The 17,248-nt window shown below is 36.3% G+C and overlaps 1 protein-coding gene across 2 annotated transcripts in view; it reads right to left on the bottom strand.

Annotated features, from left to right (window-relative positions):
• The window catches only part of fbl (pantothenate kinase 3 fbl), an 81,508-nt gene that overhangs the window by 22,474 nt on the left and 41,786 nt on the right, over positions 1 to 17,248 (bottom strand). For both annotated transcript variants that reach the window (XM_089643647.1, XM_089643648.1), the window contains exon 2: positions 2,026 to 2,114. In XM_089643647.1, the coding sequence (XP_089499773.1) occupies positions 2,026 to 2,102 (77 nt within the window). In that variant the 5' untranslated portion in view covers positions 2,103 to 2,114. The remainder of the gene's footprint in view (positions 1 to 2,025; positions 2,115 to 17,248) is intronic.

The raw sequence follows: 17,248 nt of genomic DNA, 5'->3' as shown, positions 1-17,248 counted from the left end.
CATCAACTCGATTGTACTGGAGCAGCTCTCGCCCTTTCTACAATAAGCAGATTGCGTCCACCATGTCTCGTGATAGATTTGAACAGATACACAAAATGATACACTTTGCTTCACCAAATCAGTTCAATAGTGCAGACCGGATGTGGAAGTTACGTCCATTTACAGATAGGCTTATTGAACGGTTTATGCGAAACTTCCACCCAGAAGAAAATTTAAGTTATGATGAATCGATGATTCCATACTATGGCCGCCATGGATGTAAGCAATACATAAAAGGCAAACCCATTCGATTCGGATATAAAGTGTGGAGCCTAAATACACCCTCCGGTTACTTGATCAATTTTGAGATCTACCAAGGCAGCAATCCCCGGATTCCAAAGGAGTATGGTGTTGTAGGCTTGAATGCTTCACCACTACTTATGTTGGTCGATCAATTGCCAGTGGAAAAGCGCGAATTGCCATATCACTTCTACTTTGATAATCTTTTTACGGGTATGCCATTGCTGTACTATTTGCATTTTTATGGATACAATGGCACAGGTACAATTCGAGACAATCGGATTCCCAGTTCATCTCCTATCCCCAAGAAGAAGGCAACAATGTCAAAATACAACAAAGGTGTGCTTTCTCGAGGACATACTGAAAGTGCGCAGACATCATTTGGCAAGACCCCCATCTACGTTACTCAATGGGTTGATAACGCTGTTTGTTCTGTAACTTCAACAAAATACGGAAAGAATCCATTGGATCTAGCAAGCCGTTACTCACGGAAGGAGCAAAAAAAGATCAGTATACAGAGGCCATATGCAATTCATCAATATAACACGAATATGGGCGGAACTGACAGAATGGACCAAAACGTTGCATGTTATCGCATTACTGTTCGCCAACAGAAATGGTGGTGGTCCATTTTTACCTGGGCCATTGATGTAACCATTCAGAATTGCTGGCTTCTGAAGCGCAAAGCCACGGGCAATTTTAAATTGGGGCAGTTAGAATTCCGTGAAGAAATATCAAAGCATTACTGCGAGAAGTATTCTATCAAGAAATACTTCAAGGCACCCGACAAACTCACCAAAATAGGTCAAACGGCGATGCAGTATGATACCTCCGTCCCCCATTATCCTGGGCCAATACCGATAACTGAGACTAATAAGGGAGGAAAACTGTCTTGTGCATCTTGTAAAAGCAAGCAGCGCATCCGTTGCATCACATATAAGGTCGGACTATGCGTGAAATGCTTCGAGGGCTATCACACTAAATAATTTTGTTGAAAATTACACTTTTTGAACAATAAAGATGAAAAAATGAAATTTCTGACTAGTTATTTGCCGAAAGATCCATATGGACCTCATCCTTCTCGAGGCTCCTGGGGGATGAGGAGACGATTTTTTCAAATTCCGAAAAAAACGTTCTTATTCTACTTTCAAAACCAACCACTCTGTGAATTTTCTGCGCGAAATTCGAAAAAAAAATAGTTCGTCATGAATGGGTTAATGGAGGACTGAACGCAGTTGGCACTAACGAAAAATTGTCCAAAGAAGCGAAATTAGCAGTCCACAATGGAGTGCTGGTACCTACCCTCGTGTATGGAAGTGAGGCATGGAACTGGCAAAGAAAGGATGAAAGTAGATTGAATGCTGTTGAAATGAGATCCTTGAGGCTTATGTGCGGTAAAACCATGTTTGATCGTGTGAGGAATGTGGAGATCCGCAAAGAGTGCAAGGCTGATGTAAGCGTAATGAGTAAAATTAAGAAAGGGACGCTTAGATGGTTTGGGCATGTAGAGCGAATGAGCGAAGATAGGAGTGTAAGGAGGATATATGATGCAAATGTGATGTAGCAGAAGTCGGGGACGCCCGAGGAAGACATGGCACGATCAAGTGAATCAGATACTCGATTCAAGCCATGTCAAGAGTCAGAATAATAGAAAAATATGTATGAATGAAAGAATGTGTATGTCCGTCCTCTCTGCCTACCCCGAAACGGCGTGATAGTTAGTTAGTTAGTGGGTAGTATTGTTACCTGTGATGCGGGCGTGCGTAACGTCGACCACGTGGCCAGGCGGATAGCCCGCCCTCACGCCTTCTCACCAGACGCATAATGGCAGAGCTCTGGAACACAAAGGACAAAACATTCTAGAAAACTGTTAAATAAAACTCCCTCTACAACACAGGAAACTAGCAGAGAACAGTAAAGCGTATGTACTTTATTATTGACAACAAATCTGTTGCGTAGTAAAGATCTACGATACAAAGATAGACTCAAGGAACTAAGATTACCAACCTTACAAGAAAGAAGAGAAAGGGGTGACTTGATCGAGACTTTTATCTGGACATTACAGTTGCCCTAGCATCCAACAAATCTTCACTACTAATAAAAATATAAATCTCCGTGGACACTATTACCAAAACGCCTTTTGCATCTAATCCTAGAAAACACTTCCTTGCAAATAGAGTAGTGGATGCTTGGAACAAACTCCCACAACATGTCATCGATGCAACAAATATAAATCAATTCAAAGCTCTATTGGATTCACATTTGGAGAGAAGAAAGGACTTAGTTCAAACTTAAAACAACTCAATTACTGTCAAACTTGTTGTGAAATCAGATATGAGCGCATCAGCAGAATGCTGCCTACTCTGCACATAATAATAATAATAATAATAATCATAATAATAATTTCAAAAATCTGTTAGCGAAAAAATAAGAAAATACACAGATTTAGGAAATGAAATAAAAAGAATTTGGCATTCTCAGACTATAAAAATATTACCATTCGTTATTTCGGCTACTGGCATTATACCTAGCTCTCTCATTCAAAATTTAGGCGTATTAGATCTTTCAAAAAAATTATATATAAAGATGCAAAAGTCGGTCATTTTGAATACATGTAGGATAACAAAAGACTTTTTAAATATTTATGTTGAGGGATCAGTAGGATTTATAGGCCCTGTTAGAAGTTCTACCGAGCCGAACCCTCTGATATGAAAATATCTGGAGTCGGTGAATTTTTTTTCCCATTTGATATCTGGTGAGTCGACGTGTTGTTGTTCTTGTATTGTTTTGTATTTATTTTGCTTATATAATGCACTTACATAGTGTTGATTGACTAGCTGATCATTTGTGGAAAAGTGAGTGGAAGGGTTTAGTTTTTCCTATGGGGAAGACTTAACCCGGACAACTAAATCGGAAGCATTAAAAAAAAAATAGTAGTTTAGAAGAACTAAGCGTACAAACAGACAAACGTGGATAAGGACATTTATTTACTATTTAGAGATAGACAAAAGAAGAAATTACTAGAACTACTGGTTATTTACTTATTACGTTGCAATGGTAGATTTTTTATGCCAATTTATAGTTTTAATCTTCTAGACTCGACTGTACTAAAAAATTAAAAAACAAATCACTTGAATATTTAAGTGTCGTCACATTTTTGAATGACGTAAATGGGCTCACTTTAAAACAAGTATTTGCATAAATATTTCAGTTATTTTTTGCAACTTTCAACTGAAGGTTATTATTTTTAGCAGCACATTAAAATAACAACAATTTAACCATTTCAATGACAAATAAATTATTTTAAAAATCTGTAAATATGTCAAAAAATATTTGTACATTTTTTTTCTTCTTCTTTTTAACCTTTCCCTTACTGTGCTAAAAAAATCCACGCGTTCTGGTGCTGTGTAGTCAATACACATCTCAAAATAAGCAATTTAATATCGGAAAAATATGAATATTCATAGTTAATCGCTTATGTTTATTATATTTTATATCAAAAGTGATAATAATTGTAATTTAATTGCTGAAAACATGAAAAAACCATCGGCGGATGCTAATCCTTATCTAACGACAGCCCGCGACCGTTTGGCTGCAGGGGTTGGATGGGCGCAGGACGCACACACACAGCTATGCGGTCGTAGGTATCGATGGTCTAAATACAACTGCGGACGTGAGGATTTCTCATGTTCCCGCATAGCGAACTAAAGCGGGACATCAATAGCGTGTCATTTCCTCGCACACTCTTCGGGTAGCAGTGTCACATGGTTGATTGTATTGGTGTATTTGTTCCCGATTTTTAACAAAACACTCTGATTTTTAATTGAATTTGAAAACTATGTAAAATATTATTTTTTAATTCAGTACATAAATGTATAACGGAGGAATATCTAAAATCTGAACCCAGAATTTATTATATTTATAGAGTTATTAAAGTTATTAGAAGCAATGTGTAGTAAATACACACAACAGATAAGGAAAGGTTAAGTGGTGAAAGTTTTGGAATCGGGCCGCTAACAATAACCCTCCTTATGTAGATGACGATAAGGGTTAAATTCCCGCTCAACGCCAGCCGCCTCTTTTGATTTATGCAAGAAAAAAACATTGCGTGAAAAACACAATAAGTGTGTTTTATTTTATTTTTCGAAGTTCAGGCACAAACATTTAAATTTGTAACAATAATTTTGAACTAGAACTTAAATTGCCACATTATACAATAAGACCATAACCGAAAAGTGGTTAGTAAGTAGGAGATTGTGAACTTTAAAGCAGTTTTTATAGGCCTAATACATTATTTTTTTCTGAGCTTATAAAAAGACTTACTAAAAAAAGTACTGGATTATTTCAAAGGCCAAGATGTGTTCTACTCGCAGTATTTAATTAAAGCTTCTTAAATAATTCTAACCTATCAAATTTTAAGACCAAAAACACATGATTTAGAGGAATGGCTGTGCGGCATTAGAAAACTTGTAAAACAAAGTTAGTAATAGATGCAGATGTGGTGGATCTATTTAACTGCACAGAAGGTAGGTACAAAAAGGCTATAATATCAAATATTTTCAATCAATATTAATTAAACCTAAGTCTACTTATACTTGTATATTAAAGGGTAAAGCACCCAGTGAGGCCAACATTATCTTAAAGGGTAAATTACCCAATGAGGCCCACATTATCTTAAAGGGTAAAGCACCCAGTGAGGTCCACAATATCTTAAAGGGTAAAGCACCCATTGAGGCCCACATTATCTCAAAGGGTAAAGCACCCATTGAGGCCCACATATCTTAAAGGGTAAAGCACCCATTGAGGCCCACATTATCTCAAAGGGTAAAGCACCCTTTGAGGCCCACATATCTTAAAGGGTAAAGCACCCATTGAGGCCCACATTATATTAAAGGGAAAAGCACCCATTGAGGACCACATTATCTTAAAGGGTAAAGCACCCATTGAGGTCCACATGATCTTAAACGGTAAAGCACACAGTGAGTCCCACATTATCTTAAAAGGGTAAAGAACTCATTGAGCCCCACATTATCTCAAAGGGTAAAGCACCCATTGAGGCCCACATATCTTAAAGGGTAAAGCACCCATTGAGGCCCACATTATCTTAAAGGGTAAAGCACACAGTGAGGCCCATATTACCTTAAAGAGTAAAGCACCCATTGAGGCCCACATTATCTCAAAGGGTAAAGCACCCTTTGAGGCCCACATATCTTAAAGGGTAAAGCACCCATTGAGGCCCACATTATATTAAAGGGAAAAGCACCCATTGAGGACCACATTATCTTAAAGGGTAAAGCACCCATTGAGGTCCACATGATCTTAAACGGTAAAGCACACAGTGAGTCCCACATTATCTTAAAAGGGTAAAGAACCCATTGAGCCCCACATTATCTCAAAGGGTAAAGCACCCATTGAGGCCCACATATCTTAAAGGGTAAAGCACCCATTGAGGCCCACATTATCTTAAAGGGTAAAGCACACAGTAAGGCCCATATTACCTTAAAGAGTAAAGCACCCATTGAGGCCCACATTATCTCAAAGGGTAAAGCACCCTTTGAGGCCCACATATCTTAAAGGGTAAAGCACTCATTGAGGCCCACATTATATTAAAGGGAAAAGCACCCATTGAGGACCACATTATCTTAAATGGTAAAGCACCCATTGAGGTCCACATGATCTTAAACGGTAAAGCACACAGTGAGTCCCACATTATCTTAAAAGGGTAAAGAACCCATTGAGCCCCACATTATCTTAAAGGGTTAAGCACTCATTGAGGCCCACATTATCTTAAAGGGTAAAGCACCCATTGAGGCCCACATTATATTAAAGAATAAAGCACCCATTTAGGCCCACATTATCTTAAAAGGGTAAAGCACCCAGTGATGCCAACATTATCTTATAGGGTAAAACTGTACTGCTTGTATACTGTGTCATTTATTATTTTTACCGTGGAAATTAAATAAATAAATTAAACTTCATTTCGAATTTGAGGCCAAAATAAAAATCCAAATTGAATAATTTTTATTTAAATCAAATTGAATGGCAAATATCTACTTTATTTATTTGTGTTTTAAATTATAATAAATAGGACATTGTAGAAAAAAAAATTTCACTATTGCAACTTTGACAATTTTTTGTAAGTTGATGTAATTATTAAAAAAATAATCTTTTTCATTCTACCATTTTAAAACAATGATATATAAATTTAAAAAATAAACCATCGTAAAAAATACGATTTGCGTCTTTTGTGATTAAATTTAAAATTTATATGTGACAAATTAGTGTTCCAACGTAAATCGGTGGTTTGAAAATTAAGTCTATCAAAATAGTTTTTTTAACAATTCATATTTTTATTTATTTGTGATTTCATTGTATTTGCATTGTAGGGAAGCTAAGATTATTTTTTTAATAATTACCATTGTAATAAACAAATAATTGCCGAACTTGACTCTAAAATGATGAAAAATCGATTTTTTTAATGACCCATTTTTTATAATTTGAAACACAAATAAGCAGCACATTTCCATACTAGATATTCACTATACCTTTCAAATAAAAGACAAACGTATTATAAGTTAATTTCAATTATTTATTTTTTAATTTAAATACGGTGTCCCGAAAATCGTAGAACAAGCGGTGCGCACTGGTGAATTTAAATCACAGGGAAACCAATTAAACTTTTTTTTCGGCAACTAAATGGTAAAAAAAACTTCCAGCCAGGAGCCAGGTCTAAGCTTCGTATTAAGCCCCTAGCGACATATTAACCCCCTAGCGACATATTAACCCCTAGCGACATATTAACCCTCTAGCGACATATGAACCCCTAGCAACATATTAACCCTCTAGCGACTTATTAACCCCCGAGCGACATATTAACCCCTAGCGACATATTAACCCTCTAGCGACTTATTAACCCCCGAGCGACATATTAACCCCTAGCGATATATCAACCCATAGCGACATATTAACCCCTAGCGACATATTAACCCTCTAGCGACATATTAACCCCTAGCGACATATTAACCCTCTAGCGACTTATTAATCCCCGAGCGACATATTAATCCCTAGCGACATATTAACCCTCTAGCGACATATTAACCCCTCGCGACATATTAACCCAATAGCGACATATTAACCCCTAGCGACGTATCAACCCATAGCGACATATTAACTTCCTAACGACACATTAACCCTCTAGCGACATATTATCCCCCTAGCGAAATATTAACCCCTAGCGACATATTAACCCTCTAGCGACATATTAAACTCCTAGCGACATATTAACCCCCTGGCGACATACTATCCCCCTAGCGACATATTAACCCCTAGCGACATAGCAATCCTCTAGCGACATAATAACGCTCTAGCGACATATTAACCCCCTAGCGACATATTACACCCCCTATCAACATATTATATCCCTAGGACATGTTAAGCCTCTAGCGACGTATTAACCACCTAGCGACATATTAACCCTCTAGCGACATATGAATCCCCCTATCAACATATTATACCCCTAGGACATGTTAAGCCCCTAGCGAGATATTAACTACCTAGCGACATATTGACCCCTAGCGACATATTAACCCCCGCAGCGACAGAAAAACGTTTGGCCTAAAAAACTTCAACTTTGGACCCGATTTACTCGAAAACGAAAACTCAAATCGAAAAAAGTTATACCACAAAATAGACACCAAATGTGATGAAGATTCACCAGTGTTTGTACTGTGAGTTTCCGGACATCGTGTACAATAATAATTATTTAGAAAATTGGCAAACCTTGTCCGGGTGAACTGATGACGGTTTTCTCATATAAGGAATTATTTTTAACTAGCCCCGACACGCATTGCTGTGGCTCAGTATGTCTGTGCAGACAGAGAAACAATAGCGCGTGGCACTTTTAATGGTTTCATTGCTTGTGTGGCACGTAGCGCCGTCTTGTTGAAAGTAAACGTTGTCCAGATAAATACCATCCAATTCTGGCCATAAAAAATCATTAATCATCTCTCGATAGCGCAATCCATTCACCGTAACTGTTGCTCCAGCCTCATTTTAGAAAAAGTAAGGTCCAATGACTCCGCCGGACCATAAACCGCACCAAACAGTCACACGTTGAGGACAGAGAAACTCTTGGGTTTTCCGAGCCCCAGATGCGACAATTTTGCTTGTTGACGAAGCCACCGAGGTTTAAATGGGCCTCATCACTCAAGATGATTTGCATTTGATTCACTCAAGTGAATTTTAATAATTTCAATGCGTTGTTGAAGCGTGTATCGTTCCATTTTTATTAATATCGTAGTTTTTACTTGTCAAATGTGAAAAAATGACAGCTTCAAAAGTAACATCTACCGAAATAGCGGGCTATTCAAAATAACACCTCTTATTAGAAAACCCTGTATATAATAAATGCATATTATATTTATAGAAAGTAGAGAAAATTCGAGCAACATCGGGAACGCCTCGGCTATTATAATAAATGCAAGGGATCAAAGTTTACGAACGATCATTGCTTGTGTTCACTATTGTTCGTTTGACTGCGGTTACAAAAATACATAAAGATGATATATTTTTAAATAAATTACCGTTTTTTCCACACCAGTTATTACGAACCAAGGCACGTGAAAAATACAGGATAGTCTGAATTCTTGAAAAATAATTACAATTTAGAAAATGACAATTTACTTTTATGTGATATCGTACAATAGTTGCAACTGCTCCTAACCGCATGGAGCTCGTGAGATATTTATTTATTATTTATTTATTACACGCCCTAGTGGGCTTTTCTTAAAAAAAATGCAAGCATTTTGTATCAGAGTAAACACTTAAAAATTAATACAATAAAGAAGAATGTAAACATAATGGCAAAAATGAATCCTCACGCAATAATTGAATTTAAAAGATTCAACAAAACAAAATAGTAGAAGCGGAGAAGTTATATGGGTACATACGTCTATTTGTGTCTAGAAGAATAAAAGTGATAGAATATACAACATTTATACTGATTAGTTTTCAAATGAAATATATCACCAGATCAGAAAGACTGTGAAGAGTCGGAATCGGAGAATTTTGGTAAGCTAGTGTCCTGGTGTTATTGAAGTAAAAAGGTAAGAAATGTCGGCATGATTTTTTGGGGACATGGATATTGATACATTGAAGTAATTCGGGACAGTCAATTTTAAAATGTAGTATTTTTTGTAACAGTATTAAATCTGTGCTTATTCTTCTTTCTGAAAGTTTCAATAGAGACATTTTATCCAAGAGGTAATTGGAATTTATGTTTTGTATAGGAATATGCAATTTATAATTTATAAACCTTAGAAACTTCCGTTGAATCTTTTCAATGTTATCTGAATGAATATTGAAAAATGGAGACCATAACGTAGAGTTATACTCAAGTTGGCTTCTGACAAGGGTTTTATATAACATAATAATAATTATTATATTATTATATTTTATATAACACAATAATAATTTAATATGTTGTAATTAGTGGAAAGAGGTAGCTGGGGAAAGTACCTGGCTATTCAAATCTGGTCACAAAGCATGGCTAATGCCACGTTTCAATTCACAAATATATTTCCATCTCGTTCTGTGACATATATGTGCATCTCTGTCCGCCACAAAAACTGTTTTTTTTTTCAAATTAATTTGTATCATACTTTATTTTATTTTGTAAGAAACAAACAGCTTTTATATAATATACAATGATAGATATAAATATACAAGTTAACTGAAGTCAAGCCACAGATGTTTCTTATGTTAAAGTTCATTGGAATTGAAGTGTTAATATCTTAAAATTAATTTGGTGAAGGAAGGTGAGAGGAAGAGGAAAATAGGAAGAGGATAGAAGATGCTCCCGATACATTCCATACTCTCATATTAATAATCGATCGTACGCGTTACTTCATATCGATATTTCTTTAGGTTATTACCAAAAATGTCAATGCTGTAAAATTTTGTATTATATTGTGCACATATACGAGGAATTGGGGAATTTTTTCGAATGTTTGTTCTACACGAGGGTAGATAAAATAAATTAGATTGTCGGGTTGATCTAGACGGAATATGAAGATTTATTAAATTGGTAAGTTCTAGTGAGTCCAGACAATTATTTAGGATTTTAAACAATAAGATTTGATCAAAAATTAGACGTCGTGTTTGGAGGGAGTTAAAATTATGAAATTTAATGGATTCGGTATAATTTGAGAAGTGTAAGTTTAATTTATAATTTATGTGTTTAATTTTTTTTAATTCTTTCTATTCTTTAGATATGGGCTTGGTATAAAGGAGTCCAGATCGGTGTACAGTGTTCCAGGTGCGGGCGAGGTGTAAAGGATGAGGATTTATGATGTGTAAAGGGAATATAGAGTGTTTATGTTGTGGAAGGGTTTTGCTGTGCGAATTATAAATCCCAGCATTTTATTGGCTTTGTTAATGATGTCATCAGTGTGTTGGATAAAGTTTAATTTAACATCCAGTGTTACCCCAAGGTCCCTGATATATTTTACTTCATTGATGTGTGTGCCGTTTAGTGTGTATACAAAGGATATTTTATTTTTATTACGTGTAAATGTTAATTTATTGCATTTTGCGATGTTAATAACAAGTTTGTTTAATTCGCAATAGACTAAGAGACGACTGAGGTACTCTTGAAGTTTAATGCAGTCGTTGATTGATTTAATAACTAAGTATATTTTTTTAGCATGTAAAAAACATTTATGAATATCGTATATGTACACATTAAATAATAATGGGCCTAAATGAGAACCTTGAGGTACACCGGAGGGCACAGAGAAGAAGCTGGACTTTGTTCCCTCAACTAAGACACTTTGAAGTCTACTCCAAAGGTATGAAGTGAGCCACCGGAGTAAGTCACCATGGATGCCTAATTGTTTTAATTTTTGAATTAGAATGAAATGGTTTACCTTATCGAAGGCCTTAGAGTAATCAGTGTAGATTACATCTATCTTATGGCAATCTTGACGAGACAAGACAATATTAATGTTATTAGGAACACTTATATTAACTAGACTCGAGAGCAAACTAATTCTGTACAACTTTTTAATCATTCAAAAAGATAACTGTCAAAAAAATTAGTTACAAGATAATATTGTTAATTCTGAATTTAAAATATGAGATAAATGACAGAGTGGTTAGAGGCGTTATCCCGGTAAGACGGTGAGATTCCAGGATCGATTTCCAGTTGAGATCGTAACGAAGAAAAATTAGTATTGCTAATTTATTAAAATCCTGTTAAAGACGGGACTGCAGCACGTTTCCTAATAAACTTTTATTACATTGATAATATATCGGAACACGTGTTGCACAAGCATTTGTCCTGATATTATATAATTACGCAATGCGAAAATATTATAATTTTTATGAACACGTGTTCCGACGTCACCATAACACATTAGTGTTTTACTAATTCATTTGTTAAAGGCCTGCAATCCCGTTTTTAAATCATATTTTTGCAATATTTTATGTCAGTAAGATTTCTAATAAGGAAGGGTTGTTTCGGAGAATTTTAACAATTCATCAAATTACAACGTTCATTTTCAAGTTCTGTTCTGTCAAGCAACTAGCCTATAATAATATAATAACAGAACTTGAAAAAGGACTTTCACAGAAGCCGAAAATGAACGATGACATTTGATGAATTGTTCAAATTCTCCGAAACAAATCGTCAAAATGTACCTTTTTAATTTTTTATGTGTTTTGTTCTGTTTCATGTTTCGTTTAGATATATTAGTATTATCTTCTTGTTAAAATGTAAAAAATGTGTTGTTTATTTGTTCTAAAGGAATATTAAAATTAAAAATTAATAAATCCTAAAATTATTTCGACATTTTTCAACAAGACTCTAATAAATTCATATTTAAGATTAACCTTTCCTTATCTGTGGTGTGTATTTACTACACATTGCTTCTAATAACTTTACTAACTCTATAAATATAATAATTCAGATTTTAGGTATTCCTCAATCTATTTATTTAAGGTATTCTCAAACTAATCTTTATAACGAATTGGTGTACATTATGAATACCAAAAAATATGCTTTAGATAAATTGAAGGTTTTCCTATCGCTTCGCTTGAGTAGAATACAAATAAAACAATAAATTACTCTATAAAAAAATATCAATGCAAAGTACTAAAAAAAATATTTTTTTGATAGAAATGTATGAACGCGTAAAGGAAACAACTTTAAAAAAATACAGTATTATAGCTAAGATTATCTGTGACAGTTTCACTTGATTAACTTTTTTGCTTTCTTATAAAATTATTTACAAAATAAATAAAAACCAGTTTTATGCTTGAAATCGAACGATTCTAGACTCCGTTTGTCAAGCGATTTTAATGCCTATTACCTACAATATAAGGTATACCAAGAATGTACACATTTTTGGCTTGTAGATTCCTCTTAATAATTTAGTTCATGGCCCACCTTCTTTAGCGCTATTATCGTACAGAGTTTACCTCTTTAGTTAGTGTTATAAATGTCCCATATATTAGGATAATATTTCATACAATTTCACAGGTTTTCAATGTTGACCTAGGCATAACCGGTCCCCAGCGGACTGGGCGCTGTTGACTTTAAGCCAGGGGTGTTAAACAGTTTGTCGGAGCCGCAAGAGATGAAAAAAACAAATTCTCAATTTACTATCCGCGGTATAAATAATAATTACATCTCACAGTAACAAACTTTGAAATTATCAACTACTTTTCAAGTTTTGCGAGCACGAACATACGCAGTATCAATTTTTTTGATATTACTAGCTGATTATTACCGGAGTTGCTGGGAGTTATTCTCAGGAGATAGACATATACCATTAAGGACTTTACTGTAGACTTTTTTAAGATATACAATTCCGTATTATATTATTTTGTTGTATCTCATAAGGTTTAGCCAGCGTTAGCAATGTAAACGCCCGAAAATATTTTATTTACGACATGATTACAAAACATCATTATAAAACAGCCAATTAATCATACTTACAAATTAAACCATGTACCCCTACAGCGAGTAGAATCAATCAGAGATCTTGCAGTACTGCTAGGTTCTAAAATGTTATTTAAGGACCATATTGAACATATTTTAGAAAAAAGCTTACAAACAATTGGGATTTATTATACGCATTACAAAGCCTTTCGCTATAGCACGCACACTTATTCTGCTATATATGTCATATGGTCACAACTCGAGTTTGCCTCAGTCATTTGCAATCCTCAATATCAAACATACATTGATCGTATTGAAAATATACAGGGTTTTCCAATAAGAGGTGTTATTTTGATATTTTTCCCGTAAAAGATCAATGATTTCGTTGCTTGTGTGGCAGGTAGCGCCGTCTTGTTGAAAGTAAACGTTGTCCAGATCAATACCATCCAATTCCGGCCATAAAAAATCATTAATCATCTCTCGATAGCGCAATCCATTCACCGTAACTGTTTTTCCAGCCTCATTTTCGAAAAAGTAAGGTCTAATGACTCCGCCGGACCATAAACCGCACCAAACAGTCACACGTTGAGGATAGAGAGGCTTTTCAACAATAACTCTTGGGTTTTCCGAGCCCCAGATGCGACAATTTTGCTTTTTGACGAAGCCACCGAGGTGAAAATGGGCCTCATCACTCAAGATGATTTGCATTTGATTCACTCAAGTGAATTTTAATAAATTCAATGCGTTGTTGAAGCGTGTATCGTTCCATTTTTATTAATGGCGTAGTTTCTACTTGTCAAATGTCAAAAAATGACAGCTTCAAAAGTAACATCTACCGAAATAACAAGCTCTTCAAAATAACAGCTCTTATTGGAAAACCCTGTACAATCCAAATTTATTAAACACCTATCGTATCGCTTTAGGGATCATCGGTTTGATCCTACCGCTTTATATAAACACAGACAAATTTCTGATGCCCTATTCTTGTACAAACTCGTGAACAGTGTTGTTGATTCATCATATCTGCAAGATTGCATTTCGTTGCCCTGAACACAACACCAGATCAAACGACTTATTTAGAACACCACACTGTAAAGCCAAATATGCGCAAAATGCTTTAATAGGACGTATCTGTAAAACTCAAAATGCCTCTAGAGATGTACACATTTTCAAGTGTAACTTGAAAACATATAAAATACAACTTACTAAACTGATAACATAATTTTGTATTTTGTGAAATAATCCTATCATCTTAGTTTATTTTATTGTTTTATTATAATCATGCGAAAACTGTATTACTACTAACTGTCTTTAATTGTTTTTATAACATTTTGTAATTCCTTATAATAATAATAATAATATTGGACAATTTCTATAGCTCCGCTTTTGTGAGTTATCACCGGGCGCTTTAGAGTTGATGCAAGTATTACAAAAAATATAAATATTACCAAAATAAAGTGAAGTTAAGTAAAGTAAAATGAAGAAAAGGAACAGGTGAAATGAAGATAGAAGATGGAGACTCTGCAGCAAGAATCCTAGGTGGTGAAGAAACTGGACCAGCTGCTGCAGCGAGAGAGTCCACCAACAGTGCCAACACGAGGTTCGTCATCCATCCAGGTATGTGTTTGTTGCTAATAGAGCGCTGACACCATATCCTCACATAGATAACAGACCTTGGGAGCACCGCTGTGACGTTCAACAAAGATAGAAGATGGAGACTCTGCAGCAAGAATCCTAGGTGGTGAAGAAACTGGACCAGCTGCTGCAGCGAGAGAGACTACCGAGCCCACCAACAGTGCCAGCACGAGGTTCGTCATCCGTTCAGGTATGTGTCTGCTGCTAATAAAGCGCTGACGCAATATCCTCACATAGATAACTGACCTTGGGAGCGCCGCTGTGACGTTCGACGTAGATAGAAAACGGAGACTTTGCAGCAAGAATCCTAGGTGAAGAAACTGGACCAGCTGCAGGGAAAGAGTCCACTACGTCCACCAACAGTGCCAGCACGAGGTTCGTCATCCGTTAAGGTATGTGTCTGCTGCTAATAAAGCGCTGACACACTGTCCTCTCACAGATACCAGACCTTGGCAGCACCGCTGTGACGATCAACAAAGATAGAAGATGGAGACTCTACAGCAAGAATCCTAGGTGGTGAAGAAACTGGACCAGCTGCTGCAGCGAGAGAGACTACAGAGCCCACCAACAGTGCCAGCACGAGGTTCGTCATACGTCCAGGTATGTGTCTGCTGCTAATAAAGCGCTGACGTAATATCCTCACATAGATAACAAACCTTGGCAGCACCGCTGTGACGTTCGGCGAGTCATGTTTATTCTTTATATTTCTTTGTTATTTATAAATATATTGTATAGGTGCAAATATTGAATCAACGACTAGAATTAATGGAACATTTGGTCTAATGTTGTAAATAGTTGCTGTTTATGCTAAATATATAAATAAAATTTAAAAAAACACCAACTTTTCTCTACTTTCTATAAATAGTGATAGTGAAAACCCTATAAAAATCCGTTGCGTAGTTTAGAAGAACTAAACGCACAAACAGACAGACGCGGATAGAGACATTGTTTTATAGTAGTTAGCGAAGATACTATTTGCTTAGCGTCTCCTCCTGCTTTAGTCAACGTTTCGGAGAGCGTTACAGCGTGCATCATCACGCGTAGATTGTGGTGAAGTGTGAGTAATAACATATAGAAGATATACCACGTTGGAAGCTAATGTGATTTTAAACATGTGAATTTCAACGAAACCCAATTTTCACCTATACACGAAGACCACAGGATATTAAACGCATAGTGTAATATAATTTTATTAAAGGGGTAAACATTTCACACCAGTGTTTCAAATTGTGAACAAATTTGAAATGCACATTATTGTACGGCCCTCGAAGACTATCTCTAAAGACCAATTGAATTTTGATAGCTTGTATTGAGGTGCCTTAAAAAGGTTGTGCATAACTGATTTACGTAATAGGAACTTGCCTCACGGACCTCTCAGACTGTTTGAAGAGGAACTTACGTGCAGATCTGAACGTCATAATTATTAACAAGATAACTTGTCATTTCACAAACTTATTCTCAATATCGCCATGTTTTACGACGGCCAATTAGAATCGAAACCTTGCTTGGTACTGTTTAAGCCGTGCTTGGTGACCAGATCACGGGGTTTGAGGGAGCAGAAGAGGAAGTTTGTTGACAAAATCAAAGATCAAGGATTAAGGATCAAGATTCAAGGATCAAGGATCAAGTATCAAAGATCCAGGAAAGTATCAAGGTTCAAGGATCGAGTATTAAGGATTAAAGACCAAGGATCAAGGATCAAAATTAAAGGATCAAAGATAAAGGATCAAGGATCAAAGATCAATGTTCAAGAAGTGTCGAAGTGATCAATGACAAAAGTTTGGTGTGTTTCCCGACTATGTAAGGGTGCCGAAGGGAACAATAAAGCTAGTTTGGTATGTTTCCCGACTATGTAAGGGTGCCGAAGGGAACAATAACGCTAGTTTGGTGTGTTTCCCGACTATGTAAGGGTGCCGAAGGGAACAATAACGCTAGTTTGGTGTGTTTCCCGACTATGTAAGGGTGCCGAAGGGAACAATAACGCTAGTTTGGTGTGTTTCCCGACTATGTAAGGGTGCCGAAGGGAACAATAACGCTAGTTTGGTGTGTTTACCGACTATGTAAGGGTGCCGAAGGGAACAATAACGCTAGTTTGGTGTGTTTCCCGACTATGTCAGGGTGCCGAAGGGAACAATAACGCTAGTTTGGTGTGTTTCCCGACTATGTAAGGGTGCCGAAGGGAACAATAACGCTAGTTTGATGTGTTTCCCGACTATGTGAGGGTGCCGAAGGGAACAACAACGCTAGTTTGGTGTGTTTCCCGACTATGTAAGGGTGCCGAAGGGAACAACAATGCTAGTTTGGTGTGTTTCCCGACTATGTAAGGGTGCCGAAGGGAACAATAACGCTAGTTTGGTGTGTTTCCCGACTATGTGAGGGTGCCGAAGGGAACAA

Source organism: Hesperophylax consimilis, chromosome 20 (genome assembly GCF_061612785.1).
Source record: "Hesperophylax consimilis isolate HC1 chromosome 20, BYU_Hcon_1.0, whole genome shotgun sequence".
NCBI lineage: Eukaryota > Metazoa > Arthropoda > Insecta > Trichoptera > Limnephilidae > Hesperophylax > Hesperophylax consimilis.
This window is presented reverse-complemented; position numbering and strand designations above follow the sequence as displayed.